Source organism: Myotis daubentonii, chromosome 10 (genome assembly GCF_963259705.1).
Source record: "Myotis daubentonii chromosome 10, mMyoDau2.1, whole genome shotgun sequence".
Taxonomy (NCBI): Eukaryota; Metazoa; Chordata; class Mammalia; order Chiroptera; family Vespertilionidae; genus Myotis; species Myotis daubentonii.
Window position 1 is genome coordinate 47007005 of NC_081849.1, and position 22083 is coordinate 47029087.

A 22083-nucleotide genomic window follows, 5' to 3' on the forward strand; every position below is an offset into this window, starting at 1 on the left:
TCTCTCTCTAAAATCAATAAACATCTCCTCTAGTGAGGATTTTTTTTAAAAGAAAGTTTTTTGATGTGATCCTATCTAATAAAAGGGTAATATGCAAATTAACCGTCAGTCCATCACAAAGATGGCGGTGCCCATAGCAACAAGATGGCGACACCCAGTCCTCTCAGCCCCACCGGAGTCCCCCAGTCCCAGGGGGTGGCCGCTGAGAGCAGGCAGCGTGAGTGGCCTGGCAGAATGCTTGCTTCGTGGCTGCGGCAATGAGGCAAGCGTTCCACCCCGGCAGTGGAGGGCCTCTGGGCAGCGGGCACGGAGCAGCATGTGGGGGGAGGGGGGAAACGTTTGCGTCTTCGCCCTGGCGACAAGGCAAGCATTCCGTGCCCGGCCACGGATGGGCCTCTGGGCCACAGAGAGCCTCTGGGCAGCGGGTGCCGAGTGGCCAGGCCCCGCAGAGAGCTACTGGCACACGGATTCGTGCACAGGGCTACTAGTATTATTATAAAAACTTGGCATGTTTTATACAGTATTTTAAAGAAGTACTGTATATGAGAGTGATCATTTATAAAGCTATAAATACTGAGTTTAAGGAATACATTTTCACTCATTTATATTTAGTTGTTTATTCACATTCTAGTCAGGATATTTTCTTGAGATCTGAATCAGTTTTGAAATATAAGTGTATGTGGACATAATATCTTTCTAGTAAATCTTGCAACTATTTTTCTTCCAACATATGTTAATATTTTTATCATTGGCTTTCAAATGACAAACACAGATGGCTATAGTATGAATTTTTGGCCTGTTTTAGACTAAATGTTTTTCCAGTAATTTAAAGTGTATCATTTCAATATAAAATGATTAGCTGATTGAGTAATTTCTGATATTTCCTTTGTGTTAGCTTGCCATCCTTTAGATTTATAATAAAAATAGTTTAGATAGCTGTAATAAATCAATGATATGATCTTGTTCCCTCTCTACCTCTTTTTTTTTGTGGCCTAAAATCCTTTTATTAAAAGTAAAAAAATTTCATTATTAGTTTTAGTTTATTTTAGTTTGAGCATTTAATCATGGAGGAGGCATTATCATCAAACAGTGTCAGTTTTAGTATGTCCCTAAACATCTTTGTGTCTCAGTTTTTTTCTTTTAATTTTTATTGTTGAAAATATTACATAGGTCCTCCTCTTCCCCCCTTTAACCTCTCTTTTATAAAACAGAATTCTTGGTAAAAAGCTATTTTGAGCATTATTTTTGAGAATTTTGTCTTGTTTTGGGGAGGGGAGGGAGGAGTGGTTGGGGCCTATTGGAAGAGAGAGATTATGGTGAGAGGGATTATTTTGTGTTTTAATTCATGTAATTACTATTTTTAATTCTAAGACCATGGAACTTTTTTTTTTTCTTGCTTTTTTATTTTTTATTTTTTTTATTTTTTTTTCCTTTTTTTTAATTATTAGTTAAGGTATTACAAATGTGTCCTCATCCCCCCATTAACCCCCAACCTCCCCCCCACACACAAACTCATGCTCCCATCCCCCCGTTGTCCATGTCCATTGGTTTGGCTTATATACATGTATACAAGTCCTTCGGTTGATCTCTTCCCCTTACCCCCGCCCTCCCCTACTTTCCTTCTGGGGATTGATAGCCTAATCGCTGTTTCTCAGTCTTTGGGTCTGTCCCTTTTCATCAGTCTATGTTGTTCTCTATAATCCACAAATGAGTGAGATCATGTGGTATTTATCTTTCTCTGACTGGCTTATTTCACTTAGCATAATGCTCTCCAGTTCCATCCATGCTGTTGCAAAAGGCAAGAGTTCCTTTTTTTTTTTTTACCGCAGCATAGTATTCCATTGTGTATATGTACCACAGTTTTCTAATCCACTCATCTGCTGATGGGCACTTAGGCTGTTTCCAAATCTTAGCTATGGTGAATTGTGCTGCTATGAACATAGGGGTGCATATATCCTTTCTGATTGGCATTTCTGGTTTCTTGGGATATATTCCTAGTAGTGGGATCACTGGGTCAAATGGGAGTTCCATTTTTAGTCTTCTGAGGTAGCTCCATACTGTTCTCCACAGTGGCTGCACCAGTCTGCATTCCCACCAGCAGTGCAGAAGGGTTCCTTTTTCTCCACATCCTCTCCAACACTTGTTTTTTGTTGATTTGTTGATGATAGCCATTCTGACAGGTGTGAGATGATAACGCATTGTCGTTTTGATTTGCATCTCTCGTATAATTAGTGACTTTGAGCATGTTTTCATATGTCTTTCAGCCTTCTGTATGTCCTCTTTCGAAAAGTGTCTATCTAGTTCCGTTGCCCATTTTTTTTATTGGATTGTTTATCTTCCTTTTGTTAAGTTTCATGAGATCCCTGTAAATGTTGGAAATTAAACCCTTATCGGTGGTATCATTGGCAAATATGTTCTCCCATGTAGTGGGTCTTCTTGTTGTTTTGTTGATGGTTTCCTTTGCTGTGCAAAAGCTTTTTATTTTGATGTAGTCCCATTTGTTTATTTTCTCTTTAGTTTCCATTGCCCTAGGAGCATTATCAGAGAAGAAATTTCTTCGGCATATGTTTGTGATTTCGCTGCCTGTGGATTCCTCTAGTATTTTTATGGTTTCCCATCTTACGTTTAAGTCTTTTACCCATTTTGAGTTTGTTTTTGTGTATGGTGTGAGTTGGTGATCTAGTTTCATCCTTTTGCATGTATCTGTCCAATTTTCCCAACACCATTTATTGAAAAGACTGTCTTGACTCCATTGTATGCTCTTGCCTCCTTTGTCGAATATTAATTGGGCATAGTGGTTTGGGTCAATTTCTGGGGTCTCTTTTCTATTCCATTGATCTATATGTCTGTTCTTGTGCCAGTACCAAGCTGTTTTAAGAACAGTGGCTTTGTAATACAGTTTGATATCTGGTATTGAGATCCCACCTACTTTGTTCTTTCTCAGGATTGCTGCAGCTATTCGGGGTCTTTTTTTATTCCAGATGAATTTTTGGAACGTTCGTTCTAGATTTGTGAAATATGCCGTTGGTAATTTAGTGGGGATTGCATTGAATCTATAAATTGCTTTGGGTAGTATGGACATTTTGATGATGTTGATTCTACCAATCCATGAACACGGTATATTCTTCCATCTGTTTATGTCTTCCTCTATCTCTTTTTTCAGTGTCCTGTAGTTTTCAGCATATAAGTGTTTTACCTCCTTAGTTAAGTTTATTCCTAGGTATTTTAATTTTTTTGGTGCAATGGTAAATGGGATTGCTTCTGTAGTTTCACTTTCTGTAAGTTCACTATTGGTGTAAAGAAATGCCATGGATTTCTTAAAATTAATTTTGTATCCTGCTACATTGCCGAATTCATTTATTAAGTCTAATAATTTTTTGATGGAGTCTTTAGGGTTCTGTATGTACAGTATCATGTCATCTGCAAATAAGGACAGTTTTACTTCTTCTTTTCCAATCTGGATGCCTTTTATTTCTTCTTCGTGTCTGATCGCAACGGCTAGTACTTCCAGTACTATGTTGAACAGGAGTGGTAAGAGGGGGCATCCCTGTCTTGTTCCTGTTTTTAGGGGGAATGGTTTTAGTTTTGCCCATTGATTATGATGTTGGCTGTGGGTTTGTCATATATGGCTTTTATTATGTTGAGGTATGATCCCTCAATTCCTATCTTGCTGAGAGTTTTTATCAAGAAAGGGTGTTGGATTTTGTCAAATGCTTTTTCCACATCAATTGATATGACTATGTGGTTTTTTTCTCTCAATTTGTTTATGTGATGTATCACGTTTATTGATTTACAGATATTGTACCATCCTTGCATCCCTGGGATAAATCCTACTTGGTCATGGTGTATGATCTTTTTGATGTACTGCTGGATCCGAGTTGCTAGGATTTTGTTGAGGATTTTGGCATCTATGTTCATGAGGGATATTGGCCTATAATTCTCTTTCATTGTATTGTCTTTTTTTTTTTAAATATATTTTATTGATTTTTTACAGAGAGAGAGGGAGAGAGATAGAGAGTTAGAAACATCGATGAGAGAGAAACATCGATCAGCTGCCTCCTGCACATCTCCTACTGGGGATGTGCCTGCAACCCAGGTACATGCCCTTGACCGGAATCGAACCTGGGACCTTTCAGTCCTCAGGCCGATGCTCTATCCACTGAGCCAAACCGGTTTCGGCATTGTATTGTCTTTATCTGGTTTTGGGATTAGGGTGATGTTGGCTTCATAGAATGAGCTGGGAAGTGTTCCTTCCTCTTGGATCTTTTGACATAGTCTGAGGAGGATAGGTTTTAGGTCTTCCTTGAATGTTTGGTAAAACTCCCCTGTGAAGCCATCTGGCCCCAGGCTTTTGTTTGCTGGAAGCTTTTTGATTACTGCTTCGATTTCCTCCATAGTTATTGGCCTATTGAGATTTTTAGATTCTTCCTGGTTAAGTTTTGGAAGGTTGTATTTATCTAGGAATATGTCCATTTCCTCCAGGTTGTCTAGTGTGTTGGAGTAGAGTTGTTCATAGTATTTTCTAACAATCCTTTGTATTTCTATGGGGTCTGAGGTTATTTCTCCTCTTTCATTTCTGATTTTGTTTATTTGGGTCCTCTCTCTTTGTTTCTTGGTGAGCCTGGCTAGAGGTGTATCAATCTTGTTTATCCTTTCAAAGAACCAGCTCTTGGTTTTGTTGATCTTTTGTATTTTTTTTTTGGTCTCTATGTCGTTTATCTCCTCTCTGATCTTTGTTATTTCCTTCCTTCTGCTTACAGTGGGCTTTTTTTGTTGCTCTCTTTCTAACTCTTCGAGTTGTAGAGTTAGGTCATTTATTCTCATTGTTTCTTGTTTCTTGCAGTAGTCTTGTAGAGCTATGAACTTCCCTCTCAAGACTGCTTTTGCTGTGTCCCATAGGTTTTGGATTGTTGTGTTTTCATTGTCATTTGTTGCCATGATGTTTTGTATTTCTTCTTTGATCTCACTGGTAAGCCAGTCGTTGTTTAATAGCATGCTATTTAGTCTCCATGTGTTTGTGATTTTTTTGGATTGTTTTTGTTGTTGATTTCCAGTTTTATGCCTTTGTGGTCTGAGAAGATGCTTGATATGATTTCAATTTTCTTGAATTTGAAGAGACTTTGTCTGTGACCCAATATATGGTCTATCTTTGAAGATGATAAATGTGCACCTGAGGAGAATGTATATTCTGTGGCTTTGGGGTGAAATGTTCTGAAGATGTCAATTACTTCCATCTGATCTAGTGAGTCATTTAGGATTGATGTTTCTTTGCTGAGTTTCTGTTTAGAGGATTTGTCCAGTGGAGATAATGGGGTGTTAAGGTCCCCTACTATGATTGTATTGCTGTCAATCTCTCCCTTGATCTCCTCCAGAAGATTTCTTATGTATTTGGGTGCTCCTGTATTGGGTGCATATATATTTACCAGAGTTATTTCTTCTTGTTGGACTGCTCCCTTTAGTATTATGAAGTGGCCTTCTTGATCTCTTTTTATGTCCTTCACTTTGAGATCTAATTTGTCAGATATAAGTATTGCTACCCCGGCTTTTTTTTTCACTTCCATTGGCCTGAAAAACCTTTTTCCATCCCTTCACCATCAGTCTGTGTGCATCTTTTTTTCTGAGGTGGGTTTCCTGTAGACAGCAGATATATGGGTCATGTTTTCTTATCCACTCATTTACCCTATGCCTTTTGACTGGGGAATTTAATCCATTTACATTTAAAGTTATTATTGATAGAAACTTGTTAGTCGCCATTTTTGTTCTTTACCGCTGCGTTCCTTCTTTGTTTCCTGTTTTTTCTATTTACAGCAGACCCTTTAGCATTTCTTGCATTGCTGGTTTGGTTGTAATAAACTCCCATAGACCGTTTTTGTCTGTGAAGCTCCTGATTTGATCCTCAATTTTTATTGATAGCCTCGCTGGGTATAGTATTCTTGGATTCAGACCCTTCCTTTGCATGACTTTGTATATTTCATTCCATTCCCTTCTTGCCTGATGTGTTTCTGTTGAGAAATCGGTCGCTAGTCTGATGGGGGATCCTTTGTAGATAACTTTCTGTCTCTCTCTGGCTGCTTTTAAGATTCTTGCTTTGTTGTTGGTGTTTGCCAATTTAATTATTATGTGCCTTGGTGTCGGTCTTTTCGGGTTCATATTGTTTGGGACTCTGTGAGCTTCTTGGATTTGTGTGAGTTTTTTCCTCCCTATATCAGGGAAATTTTCTGTTACTATTTTTTCAAACAGGTTTTCTATTCCTTGCTCAGTTTCCTCTCCTTCTGGCACCCCTATTATTCAGATGTTGTTTCCTTTAGCATTGTCCCAGAGTTCTCTTAGGCTCTCCTCCTGCTTTTTAATTTTTTTTTCTAGAAGCTGTTCTGTTTGGGTATTTTTTTCTACCTTGTCTTCTAGCTCGCTGATCCAGTCCTCTGCTTCTTCTAGTCTACTGTTGATGCTTTCTATTGAGTTCTTTATGGCAGTGATGTCATTTTTCATTTCTTCTTGGTTTCTCTTCATTTCCTCTTGGTTCTTCTTCATTTCCTCTTGCTTCCTACACATATTGTTGAATTGGTCTTCCATTCTTTTCATCCACCTTATGGCCATTACTCTGAATTCTTTCTCTGACAGGTTGCTTGCCTCCATTGCCTCCATTTCGTTTACTTCCTTTTCTGATGATGTCTGTTTTTCTTTCATATTTGGGTTGGTTCTTTGTTTCACCATGATTTCTCTTCTCAAGGTGTTTGGTTATGTAGTTCTCTCTCTGCTGCGCTGATTCAAAGGCACAAAATACAACACAACAAGGCACAACGTACAAGGCACCGAACTAAATGCATTCACGATATTAATAACCCCAAATAAAGGTGACCCCCCCGAGCTAAGAGAATTAGGGGATAAAGAAGAAAAAAGAGAAAAAGATTAAAGAGAAAAATAAAAAACAAAAAGGAGTGCCGAAATGAGATTGGGAAAAGGGAGAGAAGAAAAAAACAAAAAGACAAAAAAAAAAAAAGTAAGAGAATGAAATAGAGGTGGGGAAGAGGCTATTTGTATGGGGAGAAATCTCCAAGAGAACCACAACCAATCTCAATGAACTCCAGCAGCAGATCCCTGGAGACTAATGCAAACTACAATCAACCACCAATATCAAGCGAGGCAAGGGAAAACAGAAGCACAAAAATAACCAGATAAAATAAAAGTAAGCAAAACAGAAAAATGAAAATGAAAAACCAAACAATTTCCCACACAAGCATAAAAAACCCCAATATACTCAAAATCAAGCAAACACTAGCAAAATGACAGAGAGAGAGAGAGAGAAAAAAAATTAGATAATGAAGAAAGATAAGAGAGAGGTGTATATGGATTTAGAGCGAGGGATTGGAAATTAGATATATAAGTAGGTTGAAATTTAGACAGTGAGTAGAAAGAAGGAATAGGGAAAATCCAGAGCAGGAATAGGGTAAGAGAAACAGGACAACAAAAGGGGAAAAGTGAGGAAGAGAGTTTTGGCTTAAGGGTAAATGTGAGATAGAGAGAAATGATGCTAAAGGAACGATGAAAATAGAGTGTAGAACACTAATCCCAAAATAAAATAAAGAAAAATAAAAAATAAAATAAAAAATAAAATGACACTTGAAAAAATGGTAAAAGGATAGCAATAATACTGGTTAAAAAAATGTAGTAATTAAAAAGGTAAAATCAAGTGATTAAAAAAATAATAAAATAGGTTCTTAATGAAATGGTGAAAAAAGAATTAAAAAAATATATATATATAAAAATATTCAGAAGTGAAGGTGCTTCAGATCTTCCACTCTTCTTTTTGGCACGCCTCAGTCCTGCCAGGCATTCAGGGGAGTGTTGAACTTCCCTGCGATACACTGTCCCTCCGTGCAGTAAACCACAGACCTGATTTTAAGGCAGGTTGTATTTGTTTACCAGACTGCCTTTATTTGTGATCACAGAAGAGACAGTTCGTGGCTCTGCCTCTGGGTGGCAGTGTGTCTGGATTGACCTCCGAGGCTATAAGTCCTCTCTATCAGTAGGGTTTTTTGTGTGTTTTTTTTCCTCTATGGTATTTGGAACTGATTTGGGAAAGACCACTGCCCAGAGCTGGTTCCTTGCCACTGCCCGCTGTTTCCCAGGCTCCCCAAAAAGAACTTTCCCCTACAGGCTCTGCGAATGACCCCAACTGGGGAATCCCATGCACTGGGTTTAATAATCAAATGCACGGATCTAAGGGGAACTGTAACAAGAGCCTGATAGTTGTGCGAATTCGCAAGCCTCCACCTTCCAGGTCTGCGCACAGTCTCCGCGCGCAGTCTCCGCGCGCCCACTCGCCCCTGGCACCAAGCAGCCAGCAGATTGGCAAAGTCCAAGGCTGCTCCTTTACATCCAGTCCAGCTATGGGCTCATTTTTCGCGTTCCCTTCTGCCAGCAGCCCTGTGGGGCCCCTTCCCCACTCGCGGGTCACGCTGGTCCCAACGGCTGCGGACTCTGTGGGGCGCAGATTCCACCCCGCGCGGGCGTGCGAGCTTGGTCCTCCCTCCAACCCGAACTGCAAACCGCACCTTTAGGGGATGTCCCACCTTTCCGTGAGAAGAAGCAGTGCTCGTCTGAGTTCACGCAGTCCCGCTGCTTGAGATCCCTTGTTTCCAGGTTAGTAGCTGGTCTCTGGATGCCGGCAACAACCACCCAAGATGGCGCAGTCTCCGCTGCTTTGCTGGCGCACCACGAGAGGCTTCAGCTGCAGTCTCCAACCGTCCTTTTTTTCCTGGGGGTTCTCGGTCTTTCCTAGCTGCAGACAGTCTCCCAGCCGAAAATCCTCTGCCTATTCGGGCTGCATGTTACCCGTTTCAGCTGCTCACCCTTATCTGCTCCAGGACAAGGCACCGGACACGTCCGTTTATACCTCCGCCATTTTCCCTCTCCGGAACTTTTTTATATAATAGAATTCGATATGCCTACTATGTCATCTTAATTCTTAGTACTTAAAATGATTACTTAATAGTAAAAGATAAGTTATTCATTTTTCACTCAACATGTATTTATGAAATACTGTTCTAGCCTTTGAAAATATAGCAGTGAACCAAAGTTCTTATCCTCATGGATTTTGCCTTCTGGTTAATTTTTCTGAAAAAATATTATTCATATAATCAGTGGCAGGTCTGAAACAATGTCTTGGTAATTTTATGCCCTTAGACATAATTCATTCTGAACACTATAATAGAACCATTATACTTTTTATTCTATATCTATAACTTTTTCACTTCAGTTCATTTCGTAATGGATACTATTGTTTCAGACAGAGTATGTTTTAAAATATTTTTTATTGATTTCTAGAAAGAAAGGAAGGGGAGGGAAGGAGAGACACATTGATGTGAGAGGGAAACATCCATCTGCTGCTTCTTGCATGCCCCCTACTGGGGATTGAGCCTGCAACCCGGGCATGTACCTTCACCAGGAATCAAACTGGCAACCTTTCCATGCAAGGGACAACGCCCAATGAACTGAGCCACACTGGCCAGGGCCAGATATTTTTTTACATTAAACTTTTTATAATGCAGTTTTAGTTTTCTTCTTGGTTATATGTTTGTACATATAAGTAAATATTAAACATAAATTGCATATACACTAGTGGCCAGTGCACAAATTCGTGCATATTGAAAGGAAATTAATTAGAAGAAATATTTTAATATCGTATTCACCCTTTCTCTATAATAGAAGTGTCAACCAAATTCATGATCGATCGACAATAACAGATGGAAACACATGCAAATACATGTGTGCGATTGGCGCCAGCAAGAGCTTTATGTGTGTCGCGCATGCGTGAGTCAACTTAGCCTTTTGTAGATATGGATATATGTAATTTAACAGAGTTGAAATTTTAAACAGAATCTTCATCTTTGTCCTGCTATCATCTGCTATCTGAATATATTTTCTAACACAGATAACTTGGGCTTTCAAGAGGCTTTTGAAATTGAGCACAAATATTAAGAATGTCATTATTACCCGGCCAATGTGGCCCAGTGGTTGAGCATCGGCCTATGAACCAGGAGGTCACAGTTTGATTCCCAGTCAGGGCACATGCCCGGTCTGAGACTAGATCCCCAGTGTGGGGCAGCTGATCAGTGATTCTCTCTCATCGTTGATGTTTCTATTCTCTCTACTTTCCTCTCAGAAATCAATTAAAATATATATTTTTAGAAAGAATTTCATTAATATTTTTCTTGATTTTGCATTCTGTCTGAGAGATCTTTTAAAAAATGATGTGCCTGGATTTGGGGTTCTATTTATAGATAATACATAATGGTGTTTCAGTTGGTTTATTTTTAAGAATGAATCTGCTATCCTCAAAGTAGTAAATGCATTCCTGCAGCTTAATAATGTACAAATAGAGGCAACTGGTGTTGCATCTGTTCCTTAAGCAGACATGAAGTAGAATAACTGGCTAGTTGCTAAATAGCTGGGGGAGGGGAGATTAAATGTGATATATTTTTATATTCTACAAGGTCAGTTTTTAGATAGTTCTGAGTTATGAATTAGACTTTCTTATTAATGTTATATACTTTTCTTCATCTACAGCAGAGAAAATAAGGATACAATATGCTGTGTGTTATTCTATAGGTTCTTGTATTGGTCACATATTTTGATAGTTAATGATATCAACATCATTATTAAGATTGCTTTAATACCTTATGAGAAATTTAATGGTCATCTTTGTAATTAGTCTAATTAATAGTTATGTTACTAATTTACTGGTAGTATATTTCTTCGTTTTAAGGCACCAGGGGCTTACACTTGTTCTTATGTTTTTGTTTCTCTTCTCTAGAATGATCAAGAGCTCAAATTCAGTTTAGGAATCAGTGGTTAGTAATTGCTTCATTAAATTTAGAAAATTTATTACATAAAAAAGACATTTTTGAATGAATATAAGGAAAAGTACCTGTAATCTCAAGTCCAGATATATACCAGAGTTATTATGGTTATATTCTTTCAGAATTTGCCTATGCCTATGTATGTTATTAAAATTCAAGCTAGTTAGAATGAATTGATGAAAGCTGTAAGCCTGAAGCCTGCTTGTCTTTGTTAAAAAAGATGCACATAATTTTCCTTTTATTAAGGAAAAGAATACATTGCAATATTATTTTATAACTACTACTGTGTCATAAACATCTTTATTATGAATAATGGGTTATATTAATATTATTTTAATTGAGTTAATTCAGTGTTACATACAATAATAGTACATACTTCTGATTTTAGGTGGTGACAGATATTTTAGATGATATCCTAATCCGGTATTAAATGACACGGGATAGTATTAGAAGAAAGTTACCACCTTTCTAGATTTAAGTACATCTGCTAATGGGAAACCAAAAGTCTATTTGATGCTCATATATCCTTTATACCCTTCTCACACTTGCCTGTTTCTTTTATAAACTTCAGCAGTAATATTTAACTAAAACTTTTAAAAGTGTCGCTTTATTTTTCATTATTTTTATTTCTGTTTACTATTTTGTTAAATCACAAGTGATACTGGCTATTAATTTATATCAGGGGTAGAAAATCTCCTTATAAAATAAATTTAAATAAGAAAAGCATATAAGTTAAAACATATTAAGTAAATGATAAGTATAAGTGGCACTAGGACATGGCATAAATTCTGATGATTAAGTGGTGAGAAGTACTTTTGTTTGATATTAAAATTATTTCTAATTTTCCCCCATTATAAACAAGGCTGCAGTGATCATTTGTATAGCTAAATCTTTTTGCATGGACTAATTATCTACACTAATAAAAGAGAAAAATGGTAATTGGCGTACGACGATACCCTTTTCATTGGCTAATCAGGACTATATGCAAATTAACTGCCAATTATGATTGGCAGTTAACTGCCAACTAAGATTGGCAGTTAACTGCCAACTAAGATTGACAGTTAACTGCCAACAAGATGGTGGCTAATTTGCATATGTAGGCACAATGCAGAGAGGTGAAAGGGAAAGCAGGAAGAAGCCCCCTGCCACTGACAGTGATCGGAAACCCAGGGGGGAGCTAAGAGCTGGGGGGCAGGGCAAAGGCGGCCCTGGGGCCGCCTTTGCCCTGCCCCCCAGCCATGATCGGAGAATCAGGTGCCTTTTCCGCCCTGGCCAGTGATAGCAGGAAGTAGGGGTGGAGCCAGCGATGGGAGCTGGGCACGGTCAAAGCTGGCAGTCCCGGGAGCTAGGGGTCCCTTGCCTGGGCCTAAAGCGGAGCCCACAATCGCGGGGCCGCTGCAGCTGTGGGTCCCCGCTGCCCGGGCCGGACGCCTAGGCCAGAGGCGTTAGGCCTGGGCAGGGGCGGAGCCTGCAACCGCGGGGAGCTGGGGGTCCCCGGCCCAGGCCTGACACCTCTGCCGGAGGCCTCAGGCCTGGTCAAGGGGCCGATCCAGTGATTGATGATCGGAGGGTGATGAGGGTCAACTCCTCTGGCCGAGGCATCAGGCCTAGGTGGGGGGCGGAGCCGGGGATTGGGGGGATATGAGGGTCCCCTTGCCCAGGCCTGAAGCCTGGGTCAGAGGCGTCAGGCTTGGGCGGGGGGTGGAGCAAGCGATCAGAGGGAGATGGGGGTCCCCTGCCCAGGCATGATTCCTGGGCCAGAGGCCTCAGGCCTGGGCGGGGGCCAGAGCCAGTGATCGGGGGGAGATGGGGGTCCCTTTTCCACGCCTGACACCTCTGGCGGAGGCGTCAGGCCTGGGCAAGGGGCCGATCCTGCGATCGGAGAGTGATGGGGGTCAACGCCTGAGGGCTCCCAGTATGTGAGAGGGGGCAGGCTGGGTTGAGGGACACTCCCCCCCACACACCCAGTGCACGAATTTCGTGCACCGGGCCCCTAGTAGTAGTATAAATTAGTAGAAGTCCCAGAAATTCCACAAAGCAAATTTATCTAGAGCTCTTATATTTTCATATAATCTCACATCCAGAGTTTACACTCTCACCAAGTGTTGCGTGAGAGTGCCTGTTTCCCTTATTCTGCCCAACTCTGGGCTAATATGTATTTTTTTAGACCTGGAATTTTTAGTTCTGAATATTTAAAAAGCATTCATTCAGAAATACTAATTTCCTTGCAATTCAGTAGTTATTAATATATTAAAGACCAACAATTGTCCTTTATTTTATCATTTTAGTGAAGATTTAAAGAAAGTGACTCCAAAGCTGTTTTTCTCTTAGTGGTGATAAAGAAAAATCATCTTTAAGAGTAATGACAATCTCATTTTCTTCTTTCTTTCTTTCTTTCTCTCTTCCTTTCTTTCTTTCTTTCTTTCTTTCTTTCTTTCTTTCTTTCTTTCTTTCTTTCTTTCTTTTTTCCTCTCTCTCTCTCTCTTTTTTTTTTTTTTTTTTGTAGCTTGCCCAGTTTCGACAAAGGAAAGCTCAGTGTGATGGGCAGAATCCTTCTAAGAAGAAAAAAAAGAAAAATACTTCAAGCAGTAAACTTGATGTATCAGCATACCATGCTTTGAATATTGAACAATCACAGAGTGATGAGATGTATATGAATAGTTCTCAGGGAGTAGGATCAGTCGTGACTCCTGAATCCACAGTAATGAAAACACTACACAGTGGAGAAATAATCAAACATAACCAGGTCTTCTCTGTTGAAGTAAGTATTCATCCAGATTTTTAAACATTAAAATTGTAAGTGGAAAGTTATTGTAATGACAACACTCATTAGCACCCTATGCAGTTTTTATGAGCTTTATTCAATAAACATTTATTAAGCAACTGTTATATACCAAGGATTGAGCACCAAGGTTACCAAGGTAAATATGACAGTTTTGTCCATTAGGAAAGTCAATCTAGTGGGGAGGGCAGATGTAAAATAGCCATGTACCCTGATTAGAGTTTTGCTAGCAACAGTGTACATGGTACCCTAGAGTATCATGATTTGGAAGAATGCCTAAATCAGCCTTATGTGGTTATTTTGCTAGAGGCAAAGAAGTAGGGATGCCATCTCTGTGCCAGAGAGACTGCGTTCAAAAAGACATGAAACATTGTGATATGATTTGGAAACCATAAGTAGTTTAGTTTTAAATGGATCACAGTGATGGGGATGGGATGGTGGTAATGATGAAAGGCAGGAGATTGCACCTACCCCATCGAAAGTGCTCAATGAATACTAATTTTCTCCCTCCCCTTAGTGATGTAATTTTCCAAAATATAGAAATGAGGGAGAAGTTAAGAGTGGTTTAGGATAGTGGATGGGATGGTGGAATTACCAGCTGAGACCAGGAGTAGAGAATTATGGAATGCCTAGGAAGAACAGTGTTAGAAAAGGGAGATTATTACAGTTTGGATTGGGCTTTGGCATATTTATGTAGAAACAGAAAGATCCAGTGGTTCTCAACCTTCTGGCCCTTTAAATACAGTTCCTCATGTTCTGACCCAACCATAAAATTATTTTCGTTGCTACTTCATAACTGTAATGTTGCTACTGTTATGAATCGTAATGTAAATATCTGATATGCAGGATGGTCTTAGGCGACCCCTATAAAAGGGTTGTTCGACCGCCAAAGGGGTCGCGACTCACAGGTTGAGAACCGCTGATTTAGACATATAGGGATTTGAACTTTATTAATGAGGTCAGGAATGTCAGATTTGTTATTTATCATAAGAATGTATCTTTTTTAGTCTTTCCTGCTTGGAGTTTGTTGAGCATCTTCGATGTGTAGATTAATGTTTTTCATTAATTTGGGAAGTTTTCAGCCATTATATCCTCAGATATTCTTTTTGCCCCTTTCCTCTCCTTCTGCGTTTTCCATTATGCATATGTTAGTATGTGTTATATTGTTGCACAGATCTCTGATGCTCTGTTCATTTTTCTTATTTATTTTTTCTTTCTTTACTTCAAACTGGATAATTTCAGTTGAACTATTTTGCAATTTGCTGATTCTTTATTCTTCATCCTTAGATCTGCTGTTAAACCCCTTTGTTGAATTTTTCATTTCACTTATTTTTAACACCAGAATTTTTTTTTAACTTATTTTAGAATGCTCTCTCTTTCTTGATATTCTGTATTTGGCAAAACATTTTAATACTTTCCTTTAGTTTTTTAGACACTTTCTTCATTTATTTGACTATACTTGAAATACCTAGTTTAAAGTCTTTGTTTATTAATCCAGTATCTGTGTTTCCTCAGAGACATTTTCTTTTCTTCTTTTTTAATATATTTTATTGATTTTTTTACAGAGAGGAAGGGAAAGGGATAGAGAGTCAGAAACATTGATGAGAGAGAAACATCGATCAGCCGCCTCCTGCACACCCCCTACTGGGGATGTGCCCGCAACCAAGGCACATGCCCCCGACCAGAATCGAACCCAGGACCCTTGAGTCTGCAGGCTGACGCTCTATCCACTGAGCCAAACCAATCAGGGGTCTTTTCTTTTTTAGAAAATATATTTTTATTGATTTCAGAGAGGAAGGGTGAGGAAGAAAGAGATAGAAACATCAATGATGAGAGAGAATCATTGATCAGCTGCCTCCTCCATGCCCCCTACTGGGGATTGAACCCATAACCCGGGCATGTGCCCTTGACCGGAATCGAACCTGGGACCTTTCAGTCTGCAGACCAACGTTCAACCAACTGAGCAAACCGGCTAGGGGCAGAGACACTTTCTACTGACTATTTTTCTTGTGTATGGGCCACACTTTCTTTCTTTCTTGTATATCTTGAAATTTTATGTTGAAATTTGGACCTTTTAAATAATATAATAGGGCAGTTCTGGTGTTTGATTTGGTTTGAAGAAATGTTCATTATGTTTTTTCTGCATTTGGGTTCTTCACTAGTTTTGGAATTTCTGAGTGCAAAGTGTGTCTTCTTATCTTCAGTACCACTGTTTTTAGTACACAATATGCATAAGCAAGTGAACCATGGAGGGCTTCTGTCATGAAAATATTTTAAATTTAAAAGAGGGTCACATGAGTTAGGAATCACTGCTACAGAATTTTAGAATAGGGGTAGGACTTTTTCCTGTTCCTGGCATCAGTTACTATATCATAGAGGTGGTAGACTTAAAGTTGGTCTTGAATGATGAATAAAATATCCATAAGTAGATCAGAAAGGAAACAGTGATGGTTCATATTTGTTGAATGAAGAGGTGAAATATCTGGGCCTTTTTTTCTCACTTGTAAAACGAGTTTCTTACTTGAGAGGGAGAAGAGTGAAAATTTAGGTTTTCTCCTTGACTCTTCCTTCTTAGGACAGTACTTCTCAGCTAAGGGCAGCTTAGGAAAATCACTGGCTTCATACCCAAATCCCAGGGATGTAAGGATGAAAGAATGTCTTTAACAGTGCTTTATAAGCTGCAAAGGTGTTAACAACAAAAGTTATTTTTCTTCAAGTTGTTATTACTTTTCTAGCATCAAGATTTAATGATTTTTCCTTTTGAAGAATTTGGACTTTTTTACTAACATATTAGGATCTTTAAATTTATTTTTTTAAAAAATATTTCTATTGATTCCAGAGATGAAGGGAGAGAGGGAGGGAGGGAGGGAGGGAGGAAGAGAGAGAGAGAGAGAGAGAGAGAGAGAGAGAGAGAGAGAGAGAGAGAGAGAGAGAGAAAGAGAAATATCAGTGATAGAGAATCATTGATCAGCTGCCTCCTGCATGCCCCTACTGGGGATCCAGCCACAACTGGGAATTGAACTGGGACCTCCTGGTTCAGATGTCAATGCTCAATCAGTGAGCCATGCCGGCCAGGCTATTTTTTATTTTTTAATCCTTGTCCAAGGATACTCTTTCCATTGATTTTTTTTTTTTTTTTTTTTTTTTTTTTTTTTTTAGAGAGAGAGAGTAGAAGGGAGGGAGGGAGAGGGGGAGAGAAAGAGAGACAGAGAGGGAGAAATATTCATTGGTTGCCTCCCACATTCACCTCGATGGGGGTCAGGAATCGAATCTGCAACCCAAGTATGTTCCCTAGACTGGTAATTGAACCCACAATCCTTCATTGTATCAACACATTAACCACTGAGAAACATGGGCAGGACTTTTTTATTTAAAAGAGACACAAGAATTAGTGGGATGATATCTTAATTGGTGCCTTTGTCTTACAAATGATTCTTAGTGATACAAGACCTGGTGTGAAAGTACCTCTTGATACTTTTATATAAAGAAAAATGCCTAGTGCTAAATTTTAGATGTGTTATTTAGCCATTGTTAATCAGAGTGAAAATTTTAAAGATCTGAATAATTTTTACAGTTTTTTAGTGATAATTTTATGTGCACCAATAGTAATAGGTTAATAAAATACAATGTTTAGATGGTAAAGGGCCTTAATGTAATCAATTTTCACTTTTGTTTTAGCCAGAAAGTGAAATTTCAACCACAGCCGAAGATTATAGTTCAGAGGTAAGAATAAATAATATTATGATTGATCATTTGTATTATTCTTGAAACTGTTATTGACTATTAGTACTTTACTTCTTATAGCTCACATGGTTCTGTATTTTTATAAATTTAACAAAATATAGCATAACATGATGACCTAGAAAACCTGAAGATTATGCTTTTCTGATAATTTTTTTTCCCAGATTTTAACTAAGGTCTTAAATTGTATGAAAGCTTGGTCCTTAATTAGATAAAATCCTTTATTTTCTGTTTCTAGGAGTGTTTGATTCTGGTTTTCTGGATAAGTGATTATTATAAGGTATCCATATTTAACACAGTAATGATCAAAGCTGATGTAGGCATTGGCCATCTTAGGAAATACCTTCTTTATGTATTAGTAATGAATATATGTCAGTTTATTAACTTTTTCTTATTTTTTTAGATATGATTGTTGTTTCTTTGTTCCAGATTGTGAGGACATGGAAAAATTTTATTCCTTACTCTGAATGGTTCAGTAACTCAGTATATTCCATAAGTTTTTATTTATTGTAGATTTCTAATATTAAAATATAACTTCCCTGTTCTTAAACAAATGTATTACTGTTTTGGATTGCCAATTATGTGTTTAAAAGCTGGGAATATACTTATTAGTAAGCTGGTCAGGAAGATAATTGACCAGGGTTAAATAAATAAATCGATGCCCTATTTAGGCATTACTTTTCAGTAACACCCCCTCTACCCTTGTCCCCCATAAAATTACTTTTTAAGGCAACACATATACAGAGGTGGGCAAAGTAGGTTAATAATAATAATAATAATAATAATAAATACAATCATTAATAAATAGTACAAGAATAAATCTGTTTTGTGTACTAACAACTGCAAACCTACTTTTGTCAACCCCTGTATTATAACCACTACAAATGCCATATTTGCAATTTATTAATCTTGGCTGCTCTGGTTTGCCCTTGAGTTTTCTAAATTTTCGAAATTTCATGGTTTTATCATAGACCACATATCTTGTATCTTGTCTAAATATCATTATTTTCTGGTATGTAGCGATTAAAGTGATATAAAGAGTAGGGGCTTTAGCCCTGACCGGTTTGGCTCTGTGGATAAAGCGTTGGCCTGCGGACTGAAGGGTCCCAGGTTTGATTCTGGTCAAGGGCATGTACCTTGGTTGCGGGCATGTCCCCAGTGGGGGGTGTGCAGGAGGCAGCTGATCGATGTTTCTCTCTCATCGATGTTTCTAACTCTCTATCCCTCTCCCTTCCTCTCTGTAAAAAAATCAATAAAATATATATTTTTAAAAAGAGTAGGGGCTTTAATAATATCTATCTCACAGGGTAGTTGAGAGGGTTATTTGATGATATTTAGTATGGTGTTTTGGTATATAAAAAACAGTTTGCAAACCTTGTTTATTTGTTATCTTTTGTGGCTTCTCAGTATTAATACTTTTCTTCACACTATATATGAAATAAGTGAGTGATGAAAATTCTTTTATTAAGTTATTCTCAGAAGGATCTTAGATTCTGGTTATATATTAATTTAGAACTTATTTTGGAAATTTTATAAATACAGATTATGGTATGAGCTTAATGTTCTTGACTTCTATGGCTTATATACTTATTGGGTTGAAAAATGGATTCAAGCCTAGAAGAATTAGATATTTTTATCCTGTGACCTATGAAAGATCTGTTTTGTATAAATACATGTCCAATTACATATACTAGAGAAATCAGGCTAAAATACTTTTTATGAATTAATTTAAATTATGCATGGTCTGTTTAGTCCTCAATGAAGGGTCATTTCATATCCAAAATGCCATATTTACATGAAATATTTTTATTTATACCCTTTGAGCAGAAAGTGGGAAATGCTATAGGTAATGTAGAGATAAGACAGGTAGATAAATATGCTTTGTTATATATAGAAAGATGAAATGATAGTAGAGTATACAATTTTATTATGGATTTTATCTGATTATTTAATACTTCTTAACCAAGACACTTGTTTGATTCATAACATTTATGAAATGACTGGCTGAAGTTGGGAAACATTGTTTATAGCCATAAAGTAGTATAAACTTAGCTTTTCAACTTTGACTTGGGTTTCTCTTTTATACTTCATATAATTTTATATTTCTCCCTAGCTGCCTTAGTTTTATTGAGGTATAATTTTATAATTTAAATTTTATATATATTTAAGGTGTACAGTGTGATGTTTGATATTCAAGTGTGATTTTGAATGGATCATCTTAACCTCATTAGTTACTTGGCTCCAATTCCCTGAATCAGCTATGATATGAACTCCTGTCATTTTCATGAATTTTTATGAATTATCAGATTCTTCTTATTTTTTTAAAACATCAATTATTAATATTTTTGAATGTATGTACTACAAAATTAAGTATAAGGATAGGGTAATAATCATAAATAAATTAAAGAGTGAGGTTTTTTTAATGTTTTTGAACTAATGTTTATTGAAAGAAAAAGTTTTGTGTGAGTCCAGCCAGTGTGGCGTAGTGGTTGAGAGTCGACCTATGAACCAGAAGGTCATAGTTTGATTCCTGGTCAGAGTACCAGTGAGGGGCGTGCAGGAGGCAGTTGATCAGTTGGTTGATGATTCTCATTGATGTTTCTATCTCTTTCTGCCTCTCCCTTCCTCTCTGAAATCAATAAAACTATATTTTTAAGAGTTTTGTGTGAATGCCATTTTATAGTTTTAAAATAAAAAATGATCTTTCCTGTGATTTTTTTCTAAATAGTAATATATGATGTATCTCTACAGAACATTTTTATATTTAAAATGTGTCTATTTGTACTTTCTTGAAGGATTGATTTAGGAAGAAGAATTTGGTGTTTACAGATTTTAATATTATGTTGCCATAAAAGTGATATTTTGTTTGTTTGTTTACTTTAGCTTTGCTTTCCAGAAATTATCCTTAGGGAAAAAATAAAGGAATCAAACTTGGATAAAGAATTCTTAGTTAGGATCTTCAGTTTTTAAAGTGTTATGGTCCATATGGATCTAATTCCGGGATATTCTGTCTTACGTATTTCAACAGTAAAAACTTCATTGTATTGGATTCTACTAGCATAGAATTGTGAATTATTTAGATGTGAGTGGAATATAGTTCATTTTTATACTGTTGGGGGCAAGGGGAAGAGAGGATTGTTAAGTAGATTGATCTGAAATTAATCTCCCACCAGGTCAGCCCTAAAGACATAACAGTCATCCTTCTTCCTACCACAAAATGTCTGTGATAGAGACAGGAAGTAATATGTATGGAAAATCTCCATGTCCATTGGGTTGGCATGGCTATATAGTACTGCCCCCAGGAAAAAGTTCTTAAAGGAGTGTTCCTCACCTCTTCATCTCCTATCTCTAGACCTGCTTGCCAACCTTCAATCAATTTGTACCAGTAAACAACCTCACTTTAAAAATGATTAGGACTTCATAAAAATTATTTAAATAAGTTTAAGGCAGTGTTTTGTAGAAGAGGGTTGGTTAACCCAATAACTTCAAGTTTATAGTTGCTCTTATGAAGACAAAAAAAACTGCACTTAGAACTTTAAATCACTGAAAAGAAAATGTATTGTACAGTGCTTTTTGCATAGTAAGCACTCATTAGATAATTTGTGTTTAACCACTATATCTGTTTTTGCCAATGAGGCATTTTTCCTAGGCATGAAAGAGACATGAATACAGTTAACAGAAATATAATTGTTAGCTCTAAATAGAATTCTATTTAAAGTCATAATATATCAGGAAATTGTTTTTATACAGGTAAATGGTTGCAGTTTTGTGGTGAGAACAGGAAAGTCTACAAATTTATTAAGGGTACAGTATTTAAAACTACTCATGATACTAATGTTTTATACTATTTAAAACCATCTGGCTTACTAACAAAGTTTTTTCTTGCATGTACTTCTTTCTGTGGGTGAATCCTAAATGCTTTTAATATTTAACAAAAGTATCCACCTCTTGTTATAAAACTCAATGTAACAGAATTTGCAGATATCTTGTTTTTGCTTTTGAGGTATATATTACATTAACAAAAAAGTCGGTTGCCATATCAGTAAACTCCCAGGTGATGACTTAAAGTGTACGTTGCTTTGAATATTTGAATTCCTCTTCCTGAGGAATGTTGCTAGTGCTGAATTTTTCAACATCTTGGATTGATTTAGGAAGAAGAATTTGGTGTTGATGATTCTTATTCTGAACATGGAGCACAGTACAACCCGACCCACCTAGAGATGACAGAAAATGAATTGGTTGGAAAACAGCATGAAATTGAGGAGCTAAACAGAGAACTGGAAGAAATGAGGGCCTCCTATGGGACTGAAGGACTACAGCAAGTATGTTTACCTTATGTGGTTTCTGTTACTCAGAAAAACAAAAATAGGAAATTTGAATGACAGTATATGTACATGTTTTAAAGATAAGGTTATTAAATGGTAGCTTATGGTCATCTACACTAATAAAAAACTAAGATGCTAATTGACCGTACCTTCGCTATGTCCTAAGCCACACCCACCAGCCAATCAGAGCAACTATATGCAAATTAACCCAACCAAGATGGTGGCTGGCAGCCTCAGAGCTGGAGCAAGCAGGAGGCTTGGTTGCCCAGGCGATGGAGAAAGCCAAGCTTCCCGCCTGCTGTGAGCCGGCTGTGACCTCTGCTCATGGCAACAAAGTTTCAATTATAGAAGACAAATAAATCCCAGATATCTG

General features: G+C 37.6%; 1 protein-coding gene across 9 annotated transcripts in view; it reads left to right on the plus strand.

Annotated features, from left to right (window-relative positions):
- Nucleotides 1-22083, plus strand: part of AKAP9 (A-kinase anchoring protein 9) — a 134822-nt gene that overhangs the window by 14779 nt on the left and 97960 nt on the right. For 6 of the 9 annotated variants that reach the window (XM_059712266.1, XM_059712259.1, XM_059712268.1 and 3 more), the window contains exons 2-5: nt 13369-13623; nt 17323-17367; nt 21136-21189; nt 21537-21707. In XM_059712266.1, the coding sequence (XP_059568249.1) occupies nt 13369-13623; nt 17323-17367; nt 21136-21189; nt 21537-21707 (525 nt within the window). The remainder of the gene's footprint in view (nt 1-13368; nt 13624-17322; nt 17368-21135; nt 21190-21536; nt 21708-22083) is intronic. The other 3 variants (XM_059712260.1, XM_059712262.1, XM_059712263.1) reach the window with 3 other exon arrangements.